Source organism: Lonchura striata, chromosome 5 (assembly GCF_046129695.1).
Source record: "Lonchura striata isolate bLonStr1 chromosome 5, bLonStr1.mat, whole genome shotgun sequence".
Lineage (NCBI taxonomy): Eukaryota > Metazoa > Chordata > Aves > Passeriformes > Estrildidae > Lonchura > Lonchura striata.
The window spans coordinates 20,240,285-20,262,135 of record NC_134607.1 but is presented as its reverse complement, the minus strand read 5'-3'; the positions used below and the strand labels follow the sequence as shown (position 1 = coordinate 20,262,135).

Genomic DNA, 21,851 nt, shown 5'->3' with positions numbered 1-21,851 from the left:
AACAGTATTTCTCAAATACTTCTTTTAAATGCTTCTTTTAAATAAGTTTGTAAATTTACAGTGAAAATTGATGATATTTTTCAGCATCTCTTCTTTCTTTTCTTCTGATGAGAAAAACTCATATAAAATGCAATTCCTGTTAATCTATCAATCTAAACAAAAAACACTCAATCCCCCAAAAAAGGTGGATAAAGAAACTTGGATTTTTTTTCTTCCTTTGACACGTTGCCAGAAATTTATGTTTTTAGATACAGGTGTTCTGATGTATCTCAGAGGAATAAAAAAAGAAGTGGGTACAGATCCTTTGTTGCTTTTATAGCTGTCATGACCACTCACATTTTGGTCTCCCACTGCAGCTGGAAAGCAGATCCCACATGTGTAGGGGTAAGAATCAGTATGCTTCCAAGAGTTACTCCCAATTTTCTGTCCATAATGTCTTCTGGAAATACTTCTCTTTTGGTGAAGTATGTAATTACCTAGCTACCACTAACACGATTCATTCTGCTCTCTGTATTTTTTTCAATGTGTTTGTGTTTCTTTGGTTTTCGAAACAAGAGAGTCTTTCTAAAGAAAGAACATGAAATTAAGCCCTTGGAAATAGATGCTCTCCAAGATGCATGTGTTTGAACTATGAAATAGTAACAAGGAATAAAAGTATGGAGCACCTTCAGCTCAGGGGAGGTAGATCAAGCTGTGAATGGCATGCAAAAAGCATTCATAGAATGGTTAGGCAACAGGTTAAAAATAGTTAAAGAAACTTTTTGACACAGTAGATGAGTGGCATGTGAAACTTAATGCTGTGATCTATTAAGAGGACCAGAGTGATTTTAGAAAACTTTGGATAAAGCAGTCAGAGAGGAACCCTTTGAGGAGCACTGACCAGACAGATGCAGAGACTGGAAAGATGGAATCATGCAAACCACAGCAGAAGCTGGCAGAGCATGCTTTAAGAAGCATCACTCTAAACCTGTCATTTTCCTTTTCTTCTCTCCATAATTGAACTGTTGACCGTAGTCTGACAAAGGATACTGGACTAGATGAGAACTGTGTCTCATCCAGCACAGATATTCTTATGTTCTTTCTACTTTTTGTTGCTTTCCTGCTTTCTCAATGCTAAAATAAGAAGTCCAATGGGAATGTTAAAAAGAAATCTGCAGTTTATAGGGTAGTAATGAAACTGGTGGGATTCACTTCTGAACTGTCTTCAGAATTAACTATTTATTTTCCCCTGTGATTTATTAGCCTAACTAATGAAAGGGTATGAAACAAAATAAGTTTCTGGACGCTCTCTGCAAGGGATGAGTTGTTTTCTGACAACACGACTGTAAAGATGGAAATTATTTGTGTACAAGCTTTATGTTTGTCTGTAACAGAGGTGTACAGCCTTTGGGTTGATACAATACTTTATGGCATACCCTGAAGAGACAGGGGAAAGTATGTAGCATTTTTACTGAGGCCAGGGCTAAATGAAACTCCTTGTTTGGCCACCATCATATATATAATTGCTTAAAGATTCATCTGGGTGTTTTAAAAATAGTGTCAAAGTTATCAAACACAGGTATTAAATAGTAAAGGCTTAACAGTTCCTAACAACTTCCTAAAAAGAGCTGTTTGTGAATCCTTGTTAAATAGCTGGGGGAAAGCACTAGAGGGCTCCCCAGGACTGGCACTGGACCTGGCACATTCCCTCCAGCAGAGCACAAGAAGTGCTCTGGAATAGGAACAGTCAGTCAATTAAATGTGGAGGTCTGTGTTACCTATTATTTGTCAGTAATGATTTAGAAGCTCTTTAAAGCTTTCCATTTTTCTCACAGAATATGCATTTAGCTCCCGTATATGTTTGATCTGGGTTGATAAGACAAATTTTGTGATTCACATTATTGTTTTCACGTTCTTAGCAATTGTTTTGAAGCAGTATATTTCCAACTTACCTCTAATTTCTACTAAAGGCTGCATTGTTTGAGCACGATGTGTTTTCCCATCTAAACTGCCTGTTATAAATCTAACAAAAATGGAGTGAAATGAGCGCTAAAAGAGAAGTCATTTATTTTGTCTTCCCATTTTTCAGCTATTGTAAAATGCATTTGCTTTTTCTGTGAATTAAATATGAAGAGGAAGGTGTCTGTCCTTCCTTTAAAGATGCATCTCAAGGTTAACATTTTTAGATTTTTGTAGTAAGATTTTCTACCAGTAGAGTCTCCCATAGATTTAATTTAAAATAAGTCCCTCACTGTTCCCAAGAGGTAGACTGGAGCTGATTATTCTCACTGGTCCACCTCTTAAGTTACAAAAAGAGGTGAAAGGAGGAAAAAGAGGCCCCACAAAGAAGAGGGAGATAATACACGGTAGAATAATTAGATAAGGACAGGAAAAAATTACTTCTCTCTTAGGCTTTGTCTTGTTCTCACTCTACTGGCTTTCTACTTTTAGTTTGCCCAGGGAAACATAACTTACTATGTTATGTAAGTTACCTTACAACCTCTGGCTCTGCTGCAGAGGTTGTTGCTCCATGCAGAAGGGCAGTGACTTCTAAAAGTTTTACAGCAACTCTTTCAGTAGATCTACTAAGGTAACATCAAAGTAGTAATTGCTTGGATTTGCAGCCATTGTAATAAGTCATAACACATGGGTGAGGATATTTTTTATATACCAACTACTCCTCTTCGGTAGTGTTTGTGTGATCTATATGAATTATTTCAACCTGTTAATTTAAAATATATTTTGCTGCAAGACTTGTCTAAATTTTGAAGGTTTCAACAATATGTGTTTTAGCGTTAGGTACATGACCACATTTCTCATAAAACAAACATTTTAAAATTGAATATTTGCACAGTTTATGCATATATATTTGCCACTAGGATAGATTTTCCATTATTTACCTCACTGTTGAATTAGGAAGTCTTGGATCACTGTAGTAGCTCCTGTGAGGATGGAATTATAAAATCAAGTAATCAGAAAAAAGCAGTGATCTTTCTGTGGAAGCAGCTGTTCACTTTACAGTCTCAGCTTTATGATGGTACTCACCAGTGTTTGCAGTTGTATTCCTATGAAATAGGATGGAATTGTCATGGGTAGGTTCAGGCAGCAGAATTTCCTGTTAATTTTCAGATTCAGACTGGCTATGACACAACCGAGCTACTGATATAAATGTCTTAATTTTACACATTGTGCTTAAATCTTTTTAGATATGCTATTTCTGGAATAATTACCATATTACCTTCTTTGGGAAGAAGGGAGTGTACATATGCTAAGAATTTGGATATAAACAAAATGCATTTTCATCATGTTCAGTTTATTTTAAAAATTTTTCTTCAGTTACAACGTAATGTTTTATATTCTACATTGTTACTGCATTTTTTATCATAAAGCATCATACAAAAATCCTCTTCATAATTCCTTCTTTGTACTGATGGTTCTGTCCTTGAGAAGATGAGAGACAGTGATCACAGATGGCAGATATTAACCATATTGCTTAGTGCAGTAGTTGAAACTTCAGGTGTAATGGTAATGAAGACCATTAAAATTCCTCAATTGTATGGCATAATTTACTTTAGAATTCTAAATTAAGAAAAACATGCAGGAATATCTGGGGAGTAAAAGAGGTTTATTTTAATTTTTTTTCTTTGTTATTATTTTAGAGACGTATTACTATGTATCTCCTTTGGTTGGTGCCTTTTTTTTGGCTCTGACTCCGATGGGGATTGTCATAGCTGCCAAACACCCAGCTACCAGAACTGTCCTCCTCTCAGGATGGGAGCCTGTTATAACTGCCATGATTATAAGCAGGTAGGTCTGCTTGTCTTGCTGCATGGAAGCATCTTGATACTCCTCCTGTATCTCTGTGTATCTGTATCTCTTACTTGATTGCACTTGAGAGACACAATTAAGGAGCCTCTAAAATTTAGGCTTTAGAATTTTACCACCAATTATTTAATCCAATGAAAGTTATGAATCTTAAAAGTAGAGGAATTGGCTAATACTCTGTGGTCTTTGTTATACAAGAAGCCAATTTTAGTAAGTGAATTGCTATAGTAATATTAGTCTGTAGTTCAGAATGAGGTAATGGCTCAGGGGAAGGATGAGATGGAAGTCCTGCCTTGAAGATGATCTAACATTGCTATAAAATTTTTTAAATACTGTTTAATGATCTTGCTTGCCTTATTCTAAATATTGTACTTTGTTTTCAGTATTGGTGGCCTTATTCTGGACACAACAGTATCTGATCCTAACTTGGTTGGAATTGTTGTTTATACCCCGGTAATTAATGGTAAGATTCTGACAAGGTTAATTGCTACTATGTATCAATTGATATACCTTAAGAACTTTCTATTACAGTAAATTTCTCTTGTGCTAATTAATATCTGGAATATTAATTTCAAGTTTTGATTTTGATGTCAACAGCTGTTTATTTGAACACCTGAGAAGTGCTTCCTGTTTTCACTACAACCACTGAAACATGATAGAGAATGTGAGAAGTAGAAACCTCAAGTATGCATTAAGAAACTGAAAGTGTAAATATTGAAGGAGTATATTCAAATATTAAATTATCAACTATTATATTGAAGCAGTTATGCCTTGGAAAATGTAGGTAAATTTTTATTTCAAAGGGATTTTTTTCCTGAACATCCAAGGACAAATGTTCAAACAATAATTTACTGTAGACCTGTAATGTGTATAGATATAAGAACTAAGAAGCATACTACAGGCAAGTAAATACATTTCTCAAGAAAAATGTGTGTTGTTTCTGATGATTGGTATGCACTTTTCAGATGTGTAAAGAATGAATTTGTTTTGTCCTTAAGTTAAATGTTCTACCTCCTAATGATAAGAACAAGGCAAATTTCAGAAGAATAGATGATAGCTTATTAGGCTGGTGCAGTTTGAAAATTATTTTTTTTTCCTAGTACAGTACCACATGGTTGATTCCTATTTAGTTTGCAACAACTATAATCACCAGATCTGTTCCCACTGTATTGCTGTCTAGCTGTTCTTTCTCCTTTTTGTATTTTTCCATTTGATTTCTTACACTGACTTGCACTTTTATGTATTGTTATTAAAACCATTTATTTCTCTAGTTACCAAGATGATTCTGTTTTAACTTAAGTTGGCCCTTGCAAGTTTCCTATCAATATGTTCTATTCTGTTTTCTAAGCTATAAATTAAATGAATTATGGTCACTTCTTTTCCACCTATGATAATAAGATGTTAATATGGTCACTGGGTTTTAGTTTTGAACGACGTTGCCTTGATATAATTAATTTTCCAGACATTGTTAATGGAAATGTAACATTGGACAGTACCTGAACATTTTATAAGCTTTACTGTGGTTGAGAGTTAGTAGATCTATTGCTGCAAATATTACACAAGCTGTTCGGTTAGAGGCTTTGACAGAAGCATGTTCTTGGCAAATTCATGTTAACCCTTGTTTTACAGCTTTCATTTCTTCTGGATGCTTATAAATTGTCTTTCTAATAATTCGCCCTAATTCTTATGCAGGAATATAAATTTCACTGATATATAGATTCTTTGCATCGTTCTTTTTGACCTGTTTTAAAGATATATTTTCTGTTTTATCCAGTACAGCCCTCATGTATTCTCTAACCTCCAAAATAATCAGTTTGCAGAATGACAACTAATACTTCACAGATTGTTCATTTAGCTCTCTAGATACAGTAAATTTAACTTAAAAGTATTTATTTACCTGTGATCAGGTATCACCATTCTTATGAAGGCAGTAGACAAAGGAACTGAGTATTTCAATCTTCAGAGAGCATGTTGCTTGCTCTTCTTTCTCATTAAGGCCCTCTATTTCCTTTCTTCTTACTTTTAATGTGAAACATTTCTATGTTGCAACTTGAGTTCCTTGCTAACTGTAAATTAAATTTTACACTACATTTGTTATGTTTCCTCGCCTGTTCCTTGCCTTTCTATTAATTCAAAATTGGAAATACTTCCATGTAACTTTTGTGTGTTTCCATTTTGATTTCCAGATACCTAAAAGGCAAGGCAGACACGTTGGTCTTTAGTTTTTTTTCTGTTTTATATGTGTAACTCTTCTTACAGTATTCCTTTTTTTAGTTAACCCCATGGATTTGCTTCCTAAGAGAAGAAGATTGTTCTTTTTTCTTTTTAGGCAGGTGTACCCAAACTAGTATTAAGGTAATATCCATACATTCTTTTGAAATGTCTTTATGGGAAAAGAACTAGCCACAAGCTATAGAGCCCTGGAGGTTTAGCTGACAGGTCAGAAGGTCTTTGAAGAATTAGACAGGTGTAAGAAAGGGAAAGCTGAGGTTGCTGGAACAGGCAGGGAGGAAATGAGTCTTTCTAGGAAGCTGGGATAGCAAGAGGCATGCTTGGCTCAGAATTCTAAAGGTAGAGGCATTTCTGTTGGAAAATACAGAGAAAATATGTTCTGTGTAGAGGATGCAGGGTTTTATGGTACACCTCCTGGAAAAGGAAACTGTAGGAGGGTAGATTTTTGGGTTGCTATTAGATTAACCTCTCCTGGGTTTCATAATTCTGACACCTTTTGATATTGCTGGTCAGTACAGTGTAATAAACTGGGGGTAAGGAAGTTCTTAAATTAAAAAAGCACATCTGTTGACACTCATTTACTGACATGAAAGGTGTGTTAGCTCACTTAACAGATGGCTTTTAAAATATTACAGATGCAGAAAGTTTTCTCTACTTTCCTTAGCCTTGGAATTCTCATTGTAAGCGTGAGTAAGCGAAATAAACTGAGAGTTTTCCCTTTCTATTTTCTTTTACTTTAAAATTTGCTGCTCCTATGGTACAGAAAACCTGGGGAAAAAAACAACAGGGAAACCTGAAAGAAATTTTTTTTTCTATTGGGAATTTGTCCAGCCAAAATTTGAGGATATTCTAAATTTGTCCAGAATTTCAAGCTGTCACTGTTTTTTCAGGGTCATTTGCTGTATCTTGAACACCTGGACAATATTGACTGCAAAATGGTCAGGTGTTAGTCAGGCTTCCTGTGCACCATTAAGGAAGTTTCATTCAAGTCCTGCCTAGATGGTTTGCTTATTCTTAGAAGTGGGACAAGTGACTTTAATCATGTCTTGCACTGTGGAGCCATAAATATTTCAGAATTTTGAAGAAATACTGGTCTGGAATTTGAGCAACCTCAAAGTTTCCCACCCCTATTAACAATAACTACAAATATTTGCCCAAAATATTAAAATAGTTTTTAAGCAGAAAGGCATTTGTAGTCAGCTTTACAGCTGGTGGCCAGACATATTTCACAACTGTTTTTTCCACTTTCCCACTGGTAAACACATGCTAAATTCTATGGTTAGCTGGTTTAAATTGCATCTCTGCTTTTTGAAAATAAATATATAATTTTGTTGTTCAGGCAACTTGCAAACTACTTGAGATTTAGATGTCTCTTTGATGTACTGAAGTTCTGAATAAGATAACTAAGCCCAAGTGTGGCTATGCTTTGGTCTAGAGTTGATTTTGAGTTGTTTTTTCTCATGTATTAAAATTTGGAAATCCTCTTACAGCATCACAGAATGTTGAATTTAGCTCAGGATTTGCAATTTGCGAGTAACCATGCTCCTTTTGTGCAGAAAAAAAAATATAATATCTTAAACAATTACATGCTTCTAAATGTGTAACAGAAACAAGCTAAGGTGCAGTCACCAGATAGAGCCACTTCTCTCTCCATTTTTGCTGTGTGTTTATACAAAATATGGTGAGATATCTTCTAAGTATTTGCATTTCAGAAGTTACTGGGTTATAACCAACATGGCAGTAGACTTTATCCCATTTTTATGCACCTTAAAGAATGACAGTTCTGCAAATTAATTCTGAAAACACCTGAAATTTGGAAATACTTCATATCAAGAAACTTTCTTTTGCAGGTGGTTTGAAGCAGTACTCTTTAAAGGTAACTCAGAGCTGTTCTAATATTTCTTACTCCTTGACTGTCCATACTTTAAAAGTATTTGCTATCTGGATGGAATACATAATTATCAAGGAATATGAGAAACACATATGGGAAAATTTAATAGAAAATTTAATGAATGACAGTTGTCTGAGAGGTGAAAATTAAGCTTATGCAATACATACCCCAAAACATCCCTTTTTTTATCTGTTAGTAGGGTAAATTGACAGACTTTCAGGTTTTTCAGAGAGCTTTTACTGTAAATTGTTTTGCAGAATATGGGGAAAAAAAATACGAAGAAACCATTCTTCCTTCTCAAAAAAATTTACATCTTTTAATAGCTATTTATTTTTATTTCTTTTAGCATAGGTATACTTTGATTTTTCTCACAACTGAGTGGTGCTTTGATTAGACTATAACCATTGTCTCAGGGAGCTGAGCATCTGAAATTTGCCTCTGTAAATCACAAGGGAAAACATCAGTGTACCTGGATGGAAGTAGAGCAATTTGGCTGGGTAGCAAATTAATTTTTCTGCATCCTGAGTTGGAAAGATTGTGTTAGTCTCAGAAGGCACCTCTACTGTATGAGAACTTTATAATTCAGTCTTTTTTTTGGCATGAATGAGGAGGAGAGTTTTGATTTTTATTATTTTCTTCTGATGCATTATTGGGTGATAGATTTACTGCCTTTTAGTTGCTAACTTGTACATGTAAATCTGCATATATACTTTCATAGTGTATGATCTTTCTTTTAAGTCTTACTTGTAAATTTTTGGAAGATTTCAGTAATCATTGTGTTGTTTTCACAATACAGTTATATCCAGAGCATTTTCATTTTTTGGCATTTTTTATTAGTCATAGGAAAGAAATTATTTATGAGTCAAATCAAACATGGAATGTAGTAGTTGCATATATAATAAAGCTTTCTCTTAAAAAACATCCATCTAGGGAAAACTAATATTTTCCATCTGTTTTCTCCCAAACATTTGAAAGTATTAAAATAAATGCTTCAAAATAAAATGGAAGATGAATGAAAAAAACACCCACATAAAGAGGTAGCTAGTTAGGTTTCTAATCTTAAGTATTTCACTTACATAAAACAGGATTTTTTAAAGTTAATGGTAGAGAGGTCAGGGCAAAAATCCTGCATTTGCTGAAAGATAAGATGATTGTTCAAAAATTTAGAGTTTTTGGTCACCATTGCAACTGAGATTCTATTTCATCCTTTTAATTTCATTTTTATGATGCAGATGTTGAGCTTCAAAAAAACCTGTTTGGCAAAACTGATTATTTGAGCTGTGGATTGTGCTCAGGAGTGTGCAGAAGTGAGAATATTCTAGCTTTCTATCTCTTAGATAGATTTACAAGAAAGATCAATTTGGGAATTTTGTTGGCCTAATTCTCCCCTTATGTAGATACTAACTGGTTTTAGGCCCATTGCACAAGCAGTATTTTAGCTGCTTGGGAACAACACAGTATTCTGTGGCTGAGTACTCCCTCTCCATAGAACTAGGTTTCTAGTTCTGTCCTTTAATCTCAGGTTTGCTTTACCTGTTCTTACACAATTTTTTGTCTGTGCCTCATCATGCAACTATTTGCATTTTCATGAACAATTGTAGCAGTGGTCATTAAAGCGGAATATATTCTCTTTATCTGGTGCTCTCAGTACTTTAATTTGAGGCAGTTTTCTACAGGAACAATTCTTCAATTATATGTATTTAAGAAAATGAACAACAACAACGAAAAGCTAAGAATGAGATGGGAACCTATAGGAAAGGAAAGGACTTCATACATAACATAGTTGAATACTGCTCTGAAAATTTTATGTTGCCTGTTGTACAGTTCTTCCCTTGGACTAAACAAGTACTTAAACCACGATTTTTTACTGGTTAATAAGAACATAGTGCATGGGGTTATTCCTACTCATATGGAGGACTTTGCACTTCCTTTTGTTGAATTTCAGGAGATTTCTCTTGACCCAGCTCTTTAACCTATCCAGTTCCCTCTGAATGGCAGCAGAGCCCTCTGGTTTATCAACTACTCCTCCCAGTATTCCCTGAAAAACCTTACTCTATTTATCAAAAAGTGCAGTGTAAGATCCAGGGGCAAACCAGCCCAGTGCATTACCCAGAGCAGTGGATGACCTCAGGCTGAGATCAGCAAGATCCAGCTTCCCTTAACTTGGTTTTTTACCTGCACTGAGTTATGAGACATATTTGCTTTGAAGTATTAAGACTCATTGATGTAAAGTGCTTTAATATAGTCTTCTGAATAGCTTGGTTAGTTTCTGTTGATAGAAAAATTTCCTTTTACCAGATGATGATTCATAGAATCGTGCCCATAGGCTTGTTTGCAAATACATGGTCTGGTTTTGGCTCTACTTTCAAAATGGTTTCCTTGCTTGTTAGACAAAAGACCTGTGATAACAATTTTTACAAGAAATGTTCTTGCTTAGGCCTTAACTGCCTTGATAAAATGATGAGGTTTTAAATTTTCTTTTAAAGTTTTAAGTCAGTGTGACATCCTTCACACTTCAGCAGACAACATTTCTTCTGCTTATTGACAAAGCAGCACAGTAAAACACATTTGCTATTCTGAGAGGAATTAAATAATAATTTCTGGATTTTACTTTTGAAATAAATTGTTTTCCCCTATGTTGTAGCTCTTGCAAAAATGAAAGGAAACTAAAGAAATAAGTCTTCTTATCTAAATTTATATAAATACTAAATAGTAAATTTAGTATTTGCTACGATGTTTGCAATAGTGTTTACCAGGAGAAAAATTTCTAGATTAATCAAATGTTCACATAAACAGTCCTCATATACATCTACAGAGTTTTCAATAATATGAGCAGCTACTGAGCATGTGACCATTTTATACATTTAAAAGATCCTGAGAAATTATCTGTTTTGCATATCGACATCTTGCCAACCTACACAGTTTTATCTGTTTTCTGTTTCTTGCAGGGATCTGATTAATCTGGTGTAGCTGAGATGTTTATTGCACATGCACAGTAGCTGCTGTTACCAAACAAACTGAGTATCTCTGTACATATGAAGTGATTCATTCAGCCTTACACGAGTCATTCTGTGGCCAGCAGAATAGTGAGACCTGGTTCTATTCTCATTTGTATCCTGAGGTTTTTGGACAGTCTTTTCAACCTGCAGTGTTCCCTATTGCCTCATGTTCCTGCTATACCCAGGGCTCACAACATCCTCTCCATTCTTCCCCCTGTTTTCCACAACATTGCCATTCCTCTTTTGGCTCACTGAGCTGTTGGCTGAGCAAGAGGCATCGTGCCTCCCTCCAAGCCAAGTGCTGACTGGCCTGCTGATGCTTATGCCATGAACTGTGTAACTCATATTACTGTCTTTGTCTCACTGAGGACATGGCTTTGGATCTTTTCTTCTATTCATCTAGTCACTGTTTTGTTTTTGGTAGATTGTTTAACCATGCCTGGAAGTAGTTAGCATGTCTGTCCTTGTGTAAGATGTGGTTGAAATTTGCCCAGAAGTTCAAAAATAATTCAAAGAATTGATAGTGAATGGACAGAACTAAAATACAGTGTCACTGCTGCTGTCACCACCATACATTGTTGGCTGGCTGAGACTGAGCAGGATGTATGGATTCTAGAAGCATTTACACTTCACTGTACTTGGCTATCTTCTGTGAGTTCAAATTATACCACTAATATTAGGTTATTGAGGCTCAGACAAATAACATTTAAAATAATTTTGCTGAACATACAAATATTTCATTTTAATTTAGCTAAAATAGATTGTTCAACTCAGCTGTAATTAGTTACACCTCTTGAAATCACACTCCACGCTGGCTGTTCTGGTTAGCTTGTCAGCTTCCTTTGCAGAGCAGCTGTCACCTCCTTTACCTGTATTCCATGGCTGACCAGTTTGTTTTAGAATAATTGTTGATACATGTCAGTAGTTTCTTGCTATCTACATAAGCAATAGGACTTAGGGAATACTTTCTCTAAATGATGGTTATAAAAGTGAAAATGTTTGTCATTAATAGCTATCCATCAAAGGATTGACAACCAATCTTACACCTTCTTTCATAGACTTGTTAATGTCTGTTGTCCAGACAGATTTTTTCATCCCCATTTCAAGTGAATTTATTTCTATCTTCCTTAATTTTTTTATCTCATTCAGTTTCCTGTATTATTAACTAGGGAAAAATGTCCAGATCACCTATTGTATTTCTGAGTGTCTGAATTTGTTAAAGCAAATAATTATCAAAAGAAATTACATACATTACTACACACTAGGAAATACTTAAAAATCTAGAGAGTTGTGCCAAAGTGGTTTGTAGTTGCATTGATGCAAAACTCAAACCAGCCCTGTGTACTTCGGTCCCTTTTTGTAATGCTATAAGTGTGGCAGAATATCTTACTAATGTTTTCTCTTAATATTGTTGTGAATAAATCAGTTATTGCAGTTGTTAACCTGATCGTAATTACCCAGATTGCCTTTATGTCCTCATTTTTAGCAGAAACTGTTTCATATTTTCCAGTCACATGGCACTATCCCCACTTTGTAGCTCTATTAAGAAGATGTTTTACATAACAGCTTTCTCATAATTCAGTCACAAAAATTATTTGATCTCCATCGGAATGTATTGATCCTTAATTCTACTTCTGCGTCTCTTTCTGTGCCTTATTCTCCTTAGTCAGAAATCTCTAATTTATTGTTCTTAATGGAAGGGCAGACTTTGAGTCAATTGAAATTTGTTTTAATCTTTTTAAGCCTTTCCTAGTTTAGATAAATCCCTTCCTTTTGTACTTTTCTTGTAGTTTATCTGAAGAAAGATCTACTGCTGTTTTAATTTTCTTTGCAAACTCTGACTCAGCCTTTTGGTAGTTCATCTTTTATCCCTGTTTCTCCTGACTGGGAACATGCATTTCCTGATTTGTATCTGAAGTTTTTGCTTAAAAGACCTTCTTTCTTATTAGCTTCAGCTGTTTACTGTCTTTAAGCAGCAGTGAGGCAGGACATCCTTCAGCTCTCAGTATTAGATCTCTGTGCTAACCACGCTATAGTGACCAAAACAATTTGGCAAACTGTGTCTTCTGGTCACCACAAATACTTGTTCTGCAGCCAGACAAACCCTAAGCATCAGATAAACAAATTAATTCAACTGCAGTAAAGGCCTCTCTCCTTCTGATGTGGGGACAAGATCTGCATTACTTCTGTTGCTTCTCAGACCAACCCATTGCTATGTGAAGCATCTGAAGCAGGAAGAGAAAAAAGCATGTGCTTGATATGCAAGTAGACAGCTCGAGTATAATAATAGGAGGATTTCATGTTACTGCATTCTGCAGTGTGGATGTAACAAGTTGTTTTAGTTTTGTGTTTGTTGAAGTAAAAATCCATAGACTATGAAACAGCCCAGAGTGGAAGGAACCTTGAAATGTCATCTCAGTGTGTGAGAAAGGCAGCCTGGATGAACCTCCAGTGAAGTGGGCTCCACCACATCCCTGGGGTGGTTGTTCCAGTGGGTGACTTTTCTCACTCTAAGAAATTTCTTTCTTATATTGAAATTAACAATCTGCTGGTACAACTTGTACTCATTGCCCCTTTTCAGAAAGTAGAATCTCTATCACTACCATTCTTATAACAATCAGCTGTTCAGACACTTATCTTGCTCTTTCAGCCAGAATTATGAGTGGCAGAAGGCTGTAGTTACTCATGCTTTGTGTCAGAGGGGAATTAATACATTAACTCTTGAAGCCTTTTCTGGCCCTGTGGTTCTGTGTGTGAAATCTGCATTTATGTTTGTGGTAGTGAGTGTGTCTGCTTTCATTACTCACCCTGGCCAGGAATACTCTCCTGGGGAGACAATCCAGCAGAGGCACAACTATGTCATACTTCTGGTGATCCAAGAGGGATTTCCAAAGAAGAGGCAGTGATAAAATAGGGTTTCACCTATGAGAAAGCATAAGATGGAACCTTTTGGATGTTTTGCACTTGCCATGATTCAAAACTGATCTCCAAATACCCAGTGATACATTAAACTATAGCCCACTTTTTTTTTTTTTTTTTTTTTTTTTGACTGATTTGAAGGATTTGCAGCCTGTCTACAACTAATATACATTCTAAAGATATTTGTCATTTTGACTTTTGTATGTAAGGTACATAGAGGAAGTTGGAAGTAAACGTAGAGGAAGTTGGTAAATGTGCAAAAACATTGCCTACTAGAGAAAAAAGAAATAGTTGAACATCTTTCATTGATTTCCTTTTGCATTTCAGGTATTGGTGGCAATCTAGTAGCTATTCAAGCTAGCAGAATTTCTACCTACCTCCATTTACATAGCATTCCTGGAGAGCTGCCAGAGGAGGCCAAGGGTTGCTATTACCCATGCAGAACATACTGTGGTGCAGGTATGTCTTAGCTGAAAATCCTGATTGACATCCCTTTACCCCGTGTGCCAAACTGTATCACCATGAGAAATGGCAATGGACTGAACTTGCTGTGTGCAATTCCAAGGCTGGGTGAGGCTTAGCAGTTTCCTTTGCCTGCAGCTGTTTGCCTGTGAGAATCACAAGAAACTCCCTGATGGGTGGATGAGTAGAGAGCAGCACAGAGAAGGGTGAAGCCCTGGCAAGGGCTGGTGAGGCAGGACACTGGGATAACCACTCAGAAATGCTTCAGCCTTCAACTTTCCTTAGCTTCTCTATCTGCTCCCAGCTTTTGTCTGCCTTCAGAACTTCAAACCAATTTCTTGTTAGGGCCAAACATTGTATCAGACATTATTACTAAGCCAAATCCCTGTTTTCCATTTCCAGTTTGTCTTTTTCTCTCTAGATTGTTTCTTCACAGCTTATTCCTCCCCTGTATTTCCCACTTCCCTAATAATGTGGTGAAATGTGATGTGTCACCACCATGAATTACACTTCCATATTTATTAAATGAATTGAAACAGATGTGAAAGTGGTAAATGTGGGATTACTTTTTGGAAATATAGGGCATTTTTGAGGATGTCTTGAATATGGAGTCCAAAAAATCCTCTTTACTAGTAAGACTTTAGGAAGTCCAAAAATGTAGATGGTGTTACATGAGCACAGAATGAAGGCAGTTTGCACTCTTTTCCAGAAAGGCTCTGCTTACCTTTTCTGGAAGACAGTGAAATTCCTCAAGGAGTCTGCTAGTGGAAAATAATGCCTGCTGTTTCACAGTAGCCATTGCTGGGGAATTAAAAAAAAATATGGGACTTTTTATATTGAAATGGATAAAAATCTAATATAGGAATTGAAGAGCTTAACCAAATTTTGGATTTTTTCTCTCTTTTTTTAACTGTAGGAGTAAATAACAAATCAGCCCAAGTTCTACTTCTCTTGGTGATTCCTGGACACCTGATTTTCTTGTACACTATCCACTTAATGAAAAGCGGACATACTTCCTTAACCCCAATCTTTATAGCAGTCTATTTGTTTGCAGCTCTGCTACAGGTAAGAATAAGTACACCTAGCAAATGCTTGTACAAAATCAAATTATTGAAGAAAATAAATTTGTTTGCAGCTCTGATACAGGTAAGAATAAGTACACCTAGCAAATGCTTGTACAAAATCAAATTATTGAAGAAAATAAATTTTTTTTCTGGTATCTGAAATCTCATGAAGGGTACAAGAAGGTGTGGTTCAATAGAGGCTTTCAGCACAGCTCTGAAGTAGCTGATTATCTCCACAAATATATGGCTTACACAGGTGTGCTGCTGTTGTGAGTGCTTTGCAGAACACACTTGACTGCATTATCTCCTTGTCATGCATTTTTCACATGCTTTTGGAACCATTGCATCTAACCCCCATCAGTTTAATCAACTAAAGGGGAAATGGAAAGAAGGGAAGGGAAATGGAAAGAAGGAAAGGTAGCATTTATGAATAATGAAAATCAAGGAAAATGTTAAAGAAATCCCCTAAAATGGTCCATGTTACTGTTTTAGTTAACATAGTCCAGTAGATGAAAATATAACAGCTTCCTTGATGTGTTCTTAATATTTATGAGTTTAAATTCATATGAGAGCAAACGCTGTACAAGAAATAGTAATTGCATTAATTGTCAAACTTTGTTACCTTATTTGGCTTTTTTACCTGATGGTCTGTTCATACCCAGCAAGGGCAGTTCTTGAAAGATGCCTTTTGAAATAGCAATGTCTTAAAGTGAAACTATTTCATTTTGAGAAATCACTAATACAAAGTTAAATATTTCATTAAAGTCACACCTAATTTTTATGTATAAGCTGCCTGAATTAACTAAAATATTTCATTGCACCTTAAAACCAAAAAGTGACTGTTTATGTTACACAGAAGTGTAATTGAAATATCCATAATTTAAATATACATACTGCTTTGAAAAATGTGACCAATTTAGTTTTAGAATACAAAAAACAACATTTTCAACAGGTCAATACTTAATGAAATTATAATTTTTAATGTTCTGATTTTTCCCATTTTTTTTCCCACTGCTATCTCAATAAGGAAAGATTTAAAAAACTGTTACTATTTTACATGGGAATTTTATACCTTTCTGGTAGAACTTGACTGGTAATGTTTCAGCCTTTGCAAGTGAGAGTGTCATACTAAAAGACATAAATTAGTTTTAATTTCCTTAGAAAATATTCCTAGTATCCAGCCTTATCACTTGGTTTATAATGTGTTTTACTGAGGAAATGATGCTATTCTTTTACTTTATCTGTTCTGTCTGGGTTGGGGCAACAGCCCCTGGTAATGGAAGACTGCAGTGTGATTTCTGTCAGTATTAAACTTCCAAGATTTCCTGTGGGAATCAACCTGAGTTCATAAATCCAGTCCTCCTGCTCACAGAACTGCAATCGCAGCATGTTAAGGGACACTTTTTCTTCAGCAGCAAGACTTGAGAAATGCAGAAATTTCAGGTTTTCACCTGCAAACCAAGTTATGGTATTACAGCAAGACTCTGAAATGACATAGTAATTTAAACCCAGCAACAGCATGTATACAGGTGTAAAGTTGCATTTTCATTAATTCAGGATCTGATTGGAGTATTCAGATTTTAGTCATGTGTCTCTATTGCAGTACATCAGGCCACACCTGATCTTCTTGATTTTTCATCAATAAAGCAGACATATAGCTTTTTTCTTCTTTTCCCTGCTTCTTTTAATGGTTTGTTTTTTCTTCTGTATCTTCTGTCTTTAGCCATAAAAGACTTTTTGAGATGTATTTACTTGGAAACTGAGTACCAGTATTGCAAACTGTAACTTCTCTTGACATGTTTACAATTTGAAATGCCTTGGTTTTTAAGACCTGAAAATATTTGGTAGATTCTTTTCCCCATTTGAATTATTCTGGCATTTTTCTAGCAGTGATTATTGTAGGGTTGCATACCGCTAATTAGAGCAGATTTCGGTTTCAGAGAGATGATGCTTGCTTTAACCCTTAAATCTTCAACACATTTTATTTACCTGTCAGTCTGAAGTACATCCATACTGCAGTTTCATGCTTTTCTTCTCGAAGAAAGCACTTAAATATTTGTATTTATTCCTCTTCCCTTCTTCAGTGACATTATCTATGCACCTGGAAACAGCAAAAAACAGTTTTCAAGCTGCCATTTATTTTGGCATAACCTAACAGCTACTGATCTTGTTTTTCCTGAATTCTTTCATATTTTTGCTCTCTCAGTGAGAGCTTTTCCAGTTCTGCAGTAAAGCTGAAAAACTTCACAGCTAAGTATTATTATTTTAATAAACAACAAACCAAATGCAGTAACAGTCTTTTGAGCAGTGACAGAGCTGCATTCTGAGCCTTTTTTATAATATATTAGACTATGACTAATTTTCACTTTTCATGTAAGGTATATGAAAATGGATGTCAAAAAATAAAATCCTGCTTGCAAGCTGGATATTTTGTGTTTGAGGAGGTAGATGATAATTTAGCAGAATACAGTGATTCCTAAAGGTAGGAATTAATGATGGTCAGTCCTGTGAGGAGGTTTGATATCACTGCTTTGCCCTTTGCCATTCTTTACTTGTGTTGAGGTAAGGGGCTTTCTGCTGACAATGATTATGGCAACATATCACCTATGTAGGTTTTTCCTCACTATGTTTAAAAATAATGCTAAATTAAAAAAATAACAGCAGCAATTAAATTAATTTTCTGTCTTTAAAATTCAGATGACTATCATAAGGTAAGGTGTTAAATTATTTAATGTCATATTTTACGGTGGAATGCAATAGATTGTTAATTGACTTTGATTCTGTTTATTATTTCTGACTCTCCAGCTCTGTTTATTTAAAATGGAAAGGAAAGGGTTAAGGAAATGGCAAATGTAGAACTCTAAATGGAATGTTGGAGTAAATGGGAAAAAAAATTCAAGAAAACGTTAATGCAAAGACATTTATTACTCCTTTTATATTCCTCTCTGTCTCTTATCAGTTTATGCTATCCCACATTATCTCTGCAGTAGAACTGTAACATATATATGAAAGCTATTTTACATTTTGACGAGAAATTGCCTATAAACTTCACTAAACATCCCAAAGTGATAACAATGGAATTTATTTGCACTGAAAGCTCCACGCAATATTACTGAAGTTCCAGTCAGAGAGTTAGTTTAATTTTCATCTAAATCTGATACTTTCTCCCCACCTGTTCTGAGATATTCTTAGATATTTTCTCCACAGCATGTCATTTAAATAAGATATTTATGGGAACTAAATAATTAACATGCCATGATGTATTATCAGTAGTATGATTCAGTTTTTATTGATTGAAAATATGTAGTGTAATAAAACAAAGTACAGTTTCACTTAATAAGTAGTTTTTTTCCAAAAATCAGTACATTAAGATATTTTAAGTAATATGAGTAGCTGGACTATGATTTGCATTCTTTTTGATTCTCTGTGAACAAAACCGTTCTGGGTTTCTAGGCTTAAGAAAAACCAGAAAACATTTTATTTTATTTCATTTTCTTTTTCCTATCCTTAATAATACAGTTGCTTCTATTCTTTAAATAAATATATATTCTTGAAATGTTCTTAAATTAAATTTATAAATTGATTGTAGTGCATCCAAGGCTGTACTCACTTTATCTTTAGAGGGGCTGGGATTTCACAATTGTTTTTCCATAAAGGGGGGAAAACTGCACAATTATTTATATTAATCTACATTCAGGTAAAACTTTTAGGCTGAAACTTAAAAGTTCTGAATTAGCTCTGTAGGGAAGAGACTGTTCTGTGTTTATGAATGGCAGCACCAGAGGAAAATAGAACGAAAAATGCTATGGGGATTGTATACCTTGTAAGTCTGCAGGGTGCTTCACACAATGCAGTGTACAGTATCAGGGCAAGCCAGTGTGCCTAATCAAACCCAGTATAATGTTTTAAAGTGCACTTTGAATTTGGTGAGTGTTTAAGAGGAATACTGTTTCCTTGAAAATCTTACAAGAACAAGCCATAAACATGCACAGCACACAGCATGCAATTACAATATGGCATTTGACCTGTGAAGGTTCTGTTAACTGGGAAACAGTCCTCCTCTTATTCCTCACAAAGGCACAAGTATTTTTGTCCTGTACGAGGCTGTACACCAAGCAGAATTTTATCCCCTGTCTTGTCAGGCTGCAGCAGAAGGAGAGCAGCGCTGGAATTGCCAAGCTGTCAGTCCTGGCACTCGGCTCAGGGCGCTCAAAGGCGGCCTCTGTTCTGTGTGTTCTCACTGAGCCAGTAAAACGCCCTGCGAGGAATTTTCACACCTACTGACCAAATCTGAGCACACAGTTATGTTAAAGTCTCGGGGAATAAACAAACAATAGGAGATCCCCAGAGCTATTACCAAGCAAATAAGTAATTCCAAAATTCTTCTTAACTAGTGAAGGTCAGATGTGCACAGCTGTGAAGTCATTTTTGCAACGTTTCGGGGCTGTTTGGGGCAATAGAAAACCAAGAATTCAGCGGTGCTCATAACAACTTCCACCTCACATCAAAAATGTCTAGGATTTCTCACCAGTGTGAGGATTCTAATGATGGTATGGGCCTCTTTAATGTGGAAACATAACTCGCAGCATATACTGTACATTACGGAGAAAAAAGGAAGGTTGTGTTTATAGACAAAATATTGATGCATTTTAAATATTGCTTTTTATAACAGGGAAGGTCATTTCCGAAAGATGAAGCGTGTAACTACTACAGAGACTATATGTCAAAGAAATATGGAAAGCCAAGCCCAAATCTGGACAGTTCTGTATATTCAGTGCTTTCTCCTTGCAGCATGACAAGCAGACTTGCCAGACTCTTTGGGGTCTGACCGTGGGTACCAAGAGCTCCTTCCTTTCCAGCCATGTCTGGGGTAGAAGCCCAGCTCCTACCAAGTCACAGCAGGGATTTCTCCGTTTTGCCTCCAGAGGGCTGAGCTCAAAGTGCTTGTGTATGTAGCACAATGACACACTGAGTTGTGCTGCAGCTACTTCAGGCTGAGCATGCCAGAGCACTTACTGGTCTGGTTTGCACATCCTAGCAGATAGCTGAGAAACAGCCTGAAATTAGAACTGTTTTGGTCAAGACAGCGTGTCTTGCAAAACTACAAAGAAATCAAGATGACAATCTGAAAAACTTGATTCAAACTGAAATAAAAAAAAAACAAAAAAAACGAAAAAAACCAAAAAAAACAAGTTGCTTCCTGCAAAATTACATTAATATAATGAAACTGGCTCAGAAACAACTTCAGTTAAAGAGGTATTCTTTTTTTTATTTCAAAGAGGTCATAGTCTGACATCAGCGTATGCTGTGCTGTCTGGCTACTTGGATACCTTTAAGGAGCTGATGCCACTTAGCTACAACACAAACAACAGCAGTAAGAAAAAACTTGCTGTTCAGTGGTTTCTTTCCAGCCAGGAATTGAAGGAAATCTCTGCATGTTTAGAGGAAACAGTGACTTGTCCCCTCTGGACATGATACATGCCGGATAAGCTACTAGAGAAAACCGTGCAGAAAAATGTCTTTTGAAAAATGTGTGTAGTCCCTATTCTGAGGTCACTGATTACAGATTTCTGGCTGTAGACAATGGAAACTCAGTGAGTTCAGTGTAGATCTACTACAAGCACTTTACAGTAGTAGTAAAGTAATACTTTACTACTTCATCAAAAGCCATTTAAAATTGGAGACATGTAGCATATAATTTGAAAATTGACTTAATGACTTCTCCAAGCCACTAGAAGACCTAAATCATAACTCTGGTGAGAATGACAGAGTCAGAACACAGTAGTCTTTAGAGATTCTTAAATGGGATTTTTTTAGTCATAATTAAAAAAACAAATAAATAAATTTACCTTTGATTTTCATGGATTTGTAAGAGTTCTTATCCAGTAATTGCAGGATCTTTTCATAGTGAAGTTATGGGTAAATTTTGAGTCAATGTAATTTTGAAAATAAAGGAGACTTAAAACACATTTGAAAAAGATTAACTTAGTTTATTTTTATCTGTGTTTCCTGTCTAAAGTAATAGAATGCAACTATTTTGTACTGTACCTTCAGATGGAAAAAATTTAAGGTGGAATCATTAGTACTAGCAACAGGCAATTTAACAGTTTAATTTTCCAGCTTGGTGTTGGAATTCACTTATCACAGCAACTAATGTATAAATTAATATAAAAGAACAATTCTACTCTGCTTTACAAATATTCTTCATTTCAATATTACCCTTTTATCACTGTGAATTTGATGTGCATCCACTGATAACATATAGACATTCCGGATGAAAGAAACAATAAAAATATTACAGCATCCTGCAACTTATTAATTAGGCTATAGGAAGCATATACAGTATTAAGAATGTTTGGAAGGAGTTATATATTTTTATTTTACATAATAGAGTTTCAGTCTTTTCCCATTTTAGAGTTCATAAGAAATTATTTCCATGAGAAAATAATAGATGTAATACATGCAAAAGATCAAAAATAA

General features: G+C 35.4%; 1 protein-coding gene across 1 annotated transcript in view; it reads left to right on the top strand.

The window, feature by feature from the left end:
• SLC41A2 (solute carrier family 41 member 2) overlaps positions 1-21,851 on the top strand; it is a 43,713-nt gene that overhangs the window by 16,409 nt on the left and 5,453 nt on the right. Inside the window, exons 7-10 of the mRNA XM_021536181.3 lie at positions 3,639-3,786; positions 4,188-4,267; positions 14,173-14,304; positions 15,224-15,372. Of these exons, the coding sequence (XP_021391856.1) occupies positions 3,639-3,786; positions 4,188-4,267; positions 14,173-14,304; positions 15,224-15,372 (509 nt within the window). The remainder of the gene's footprint in view (positions 1-3,638; positions 3,787-4,187; positions 4,268-14,172; positions 14,305-15,223; positions 15,373-21,851) is intronic.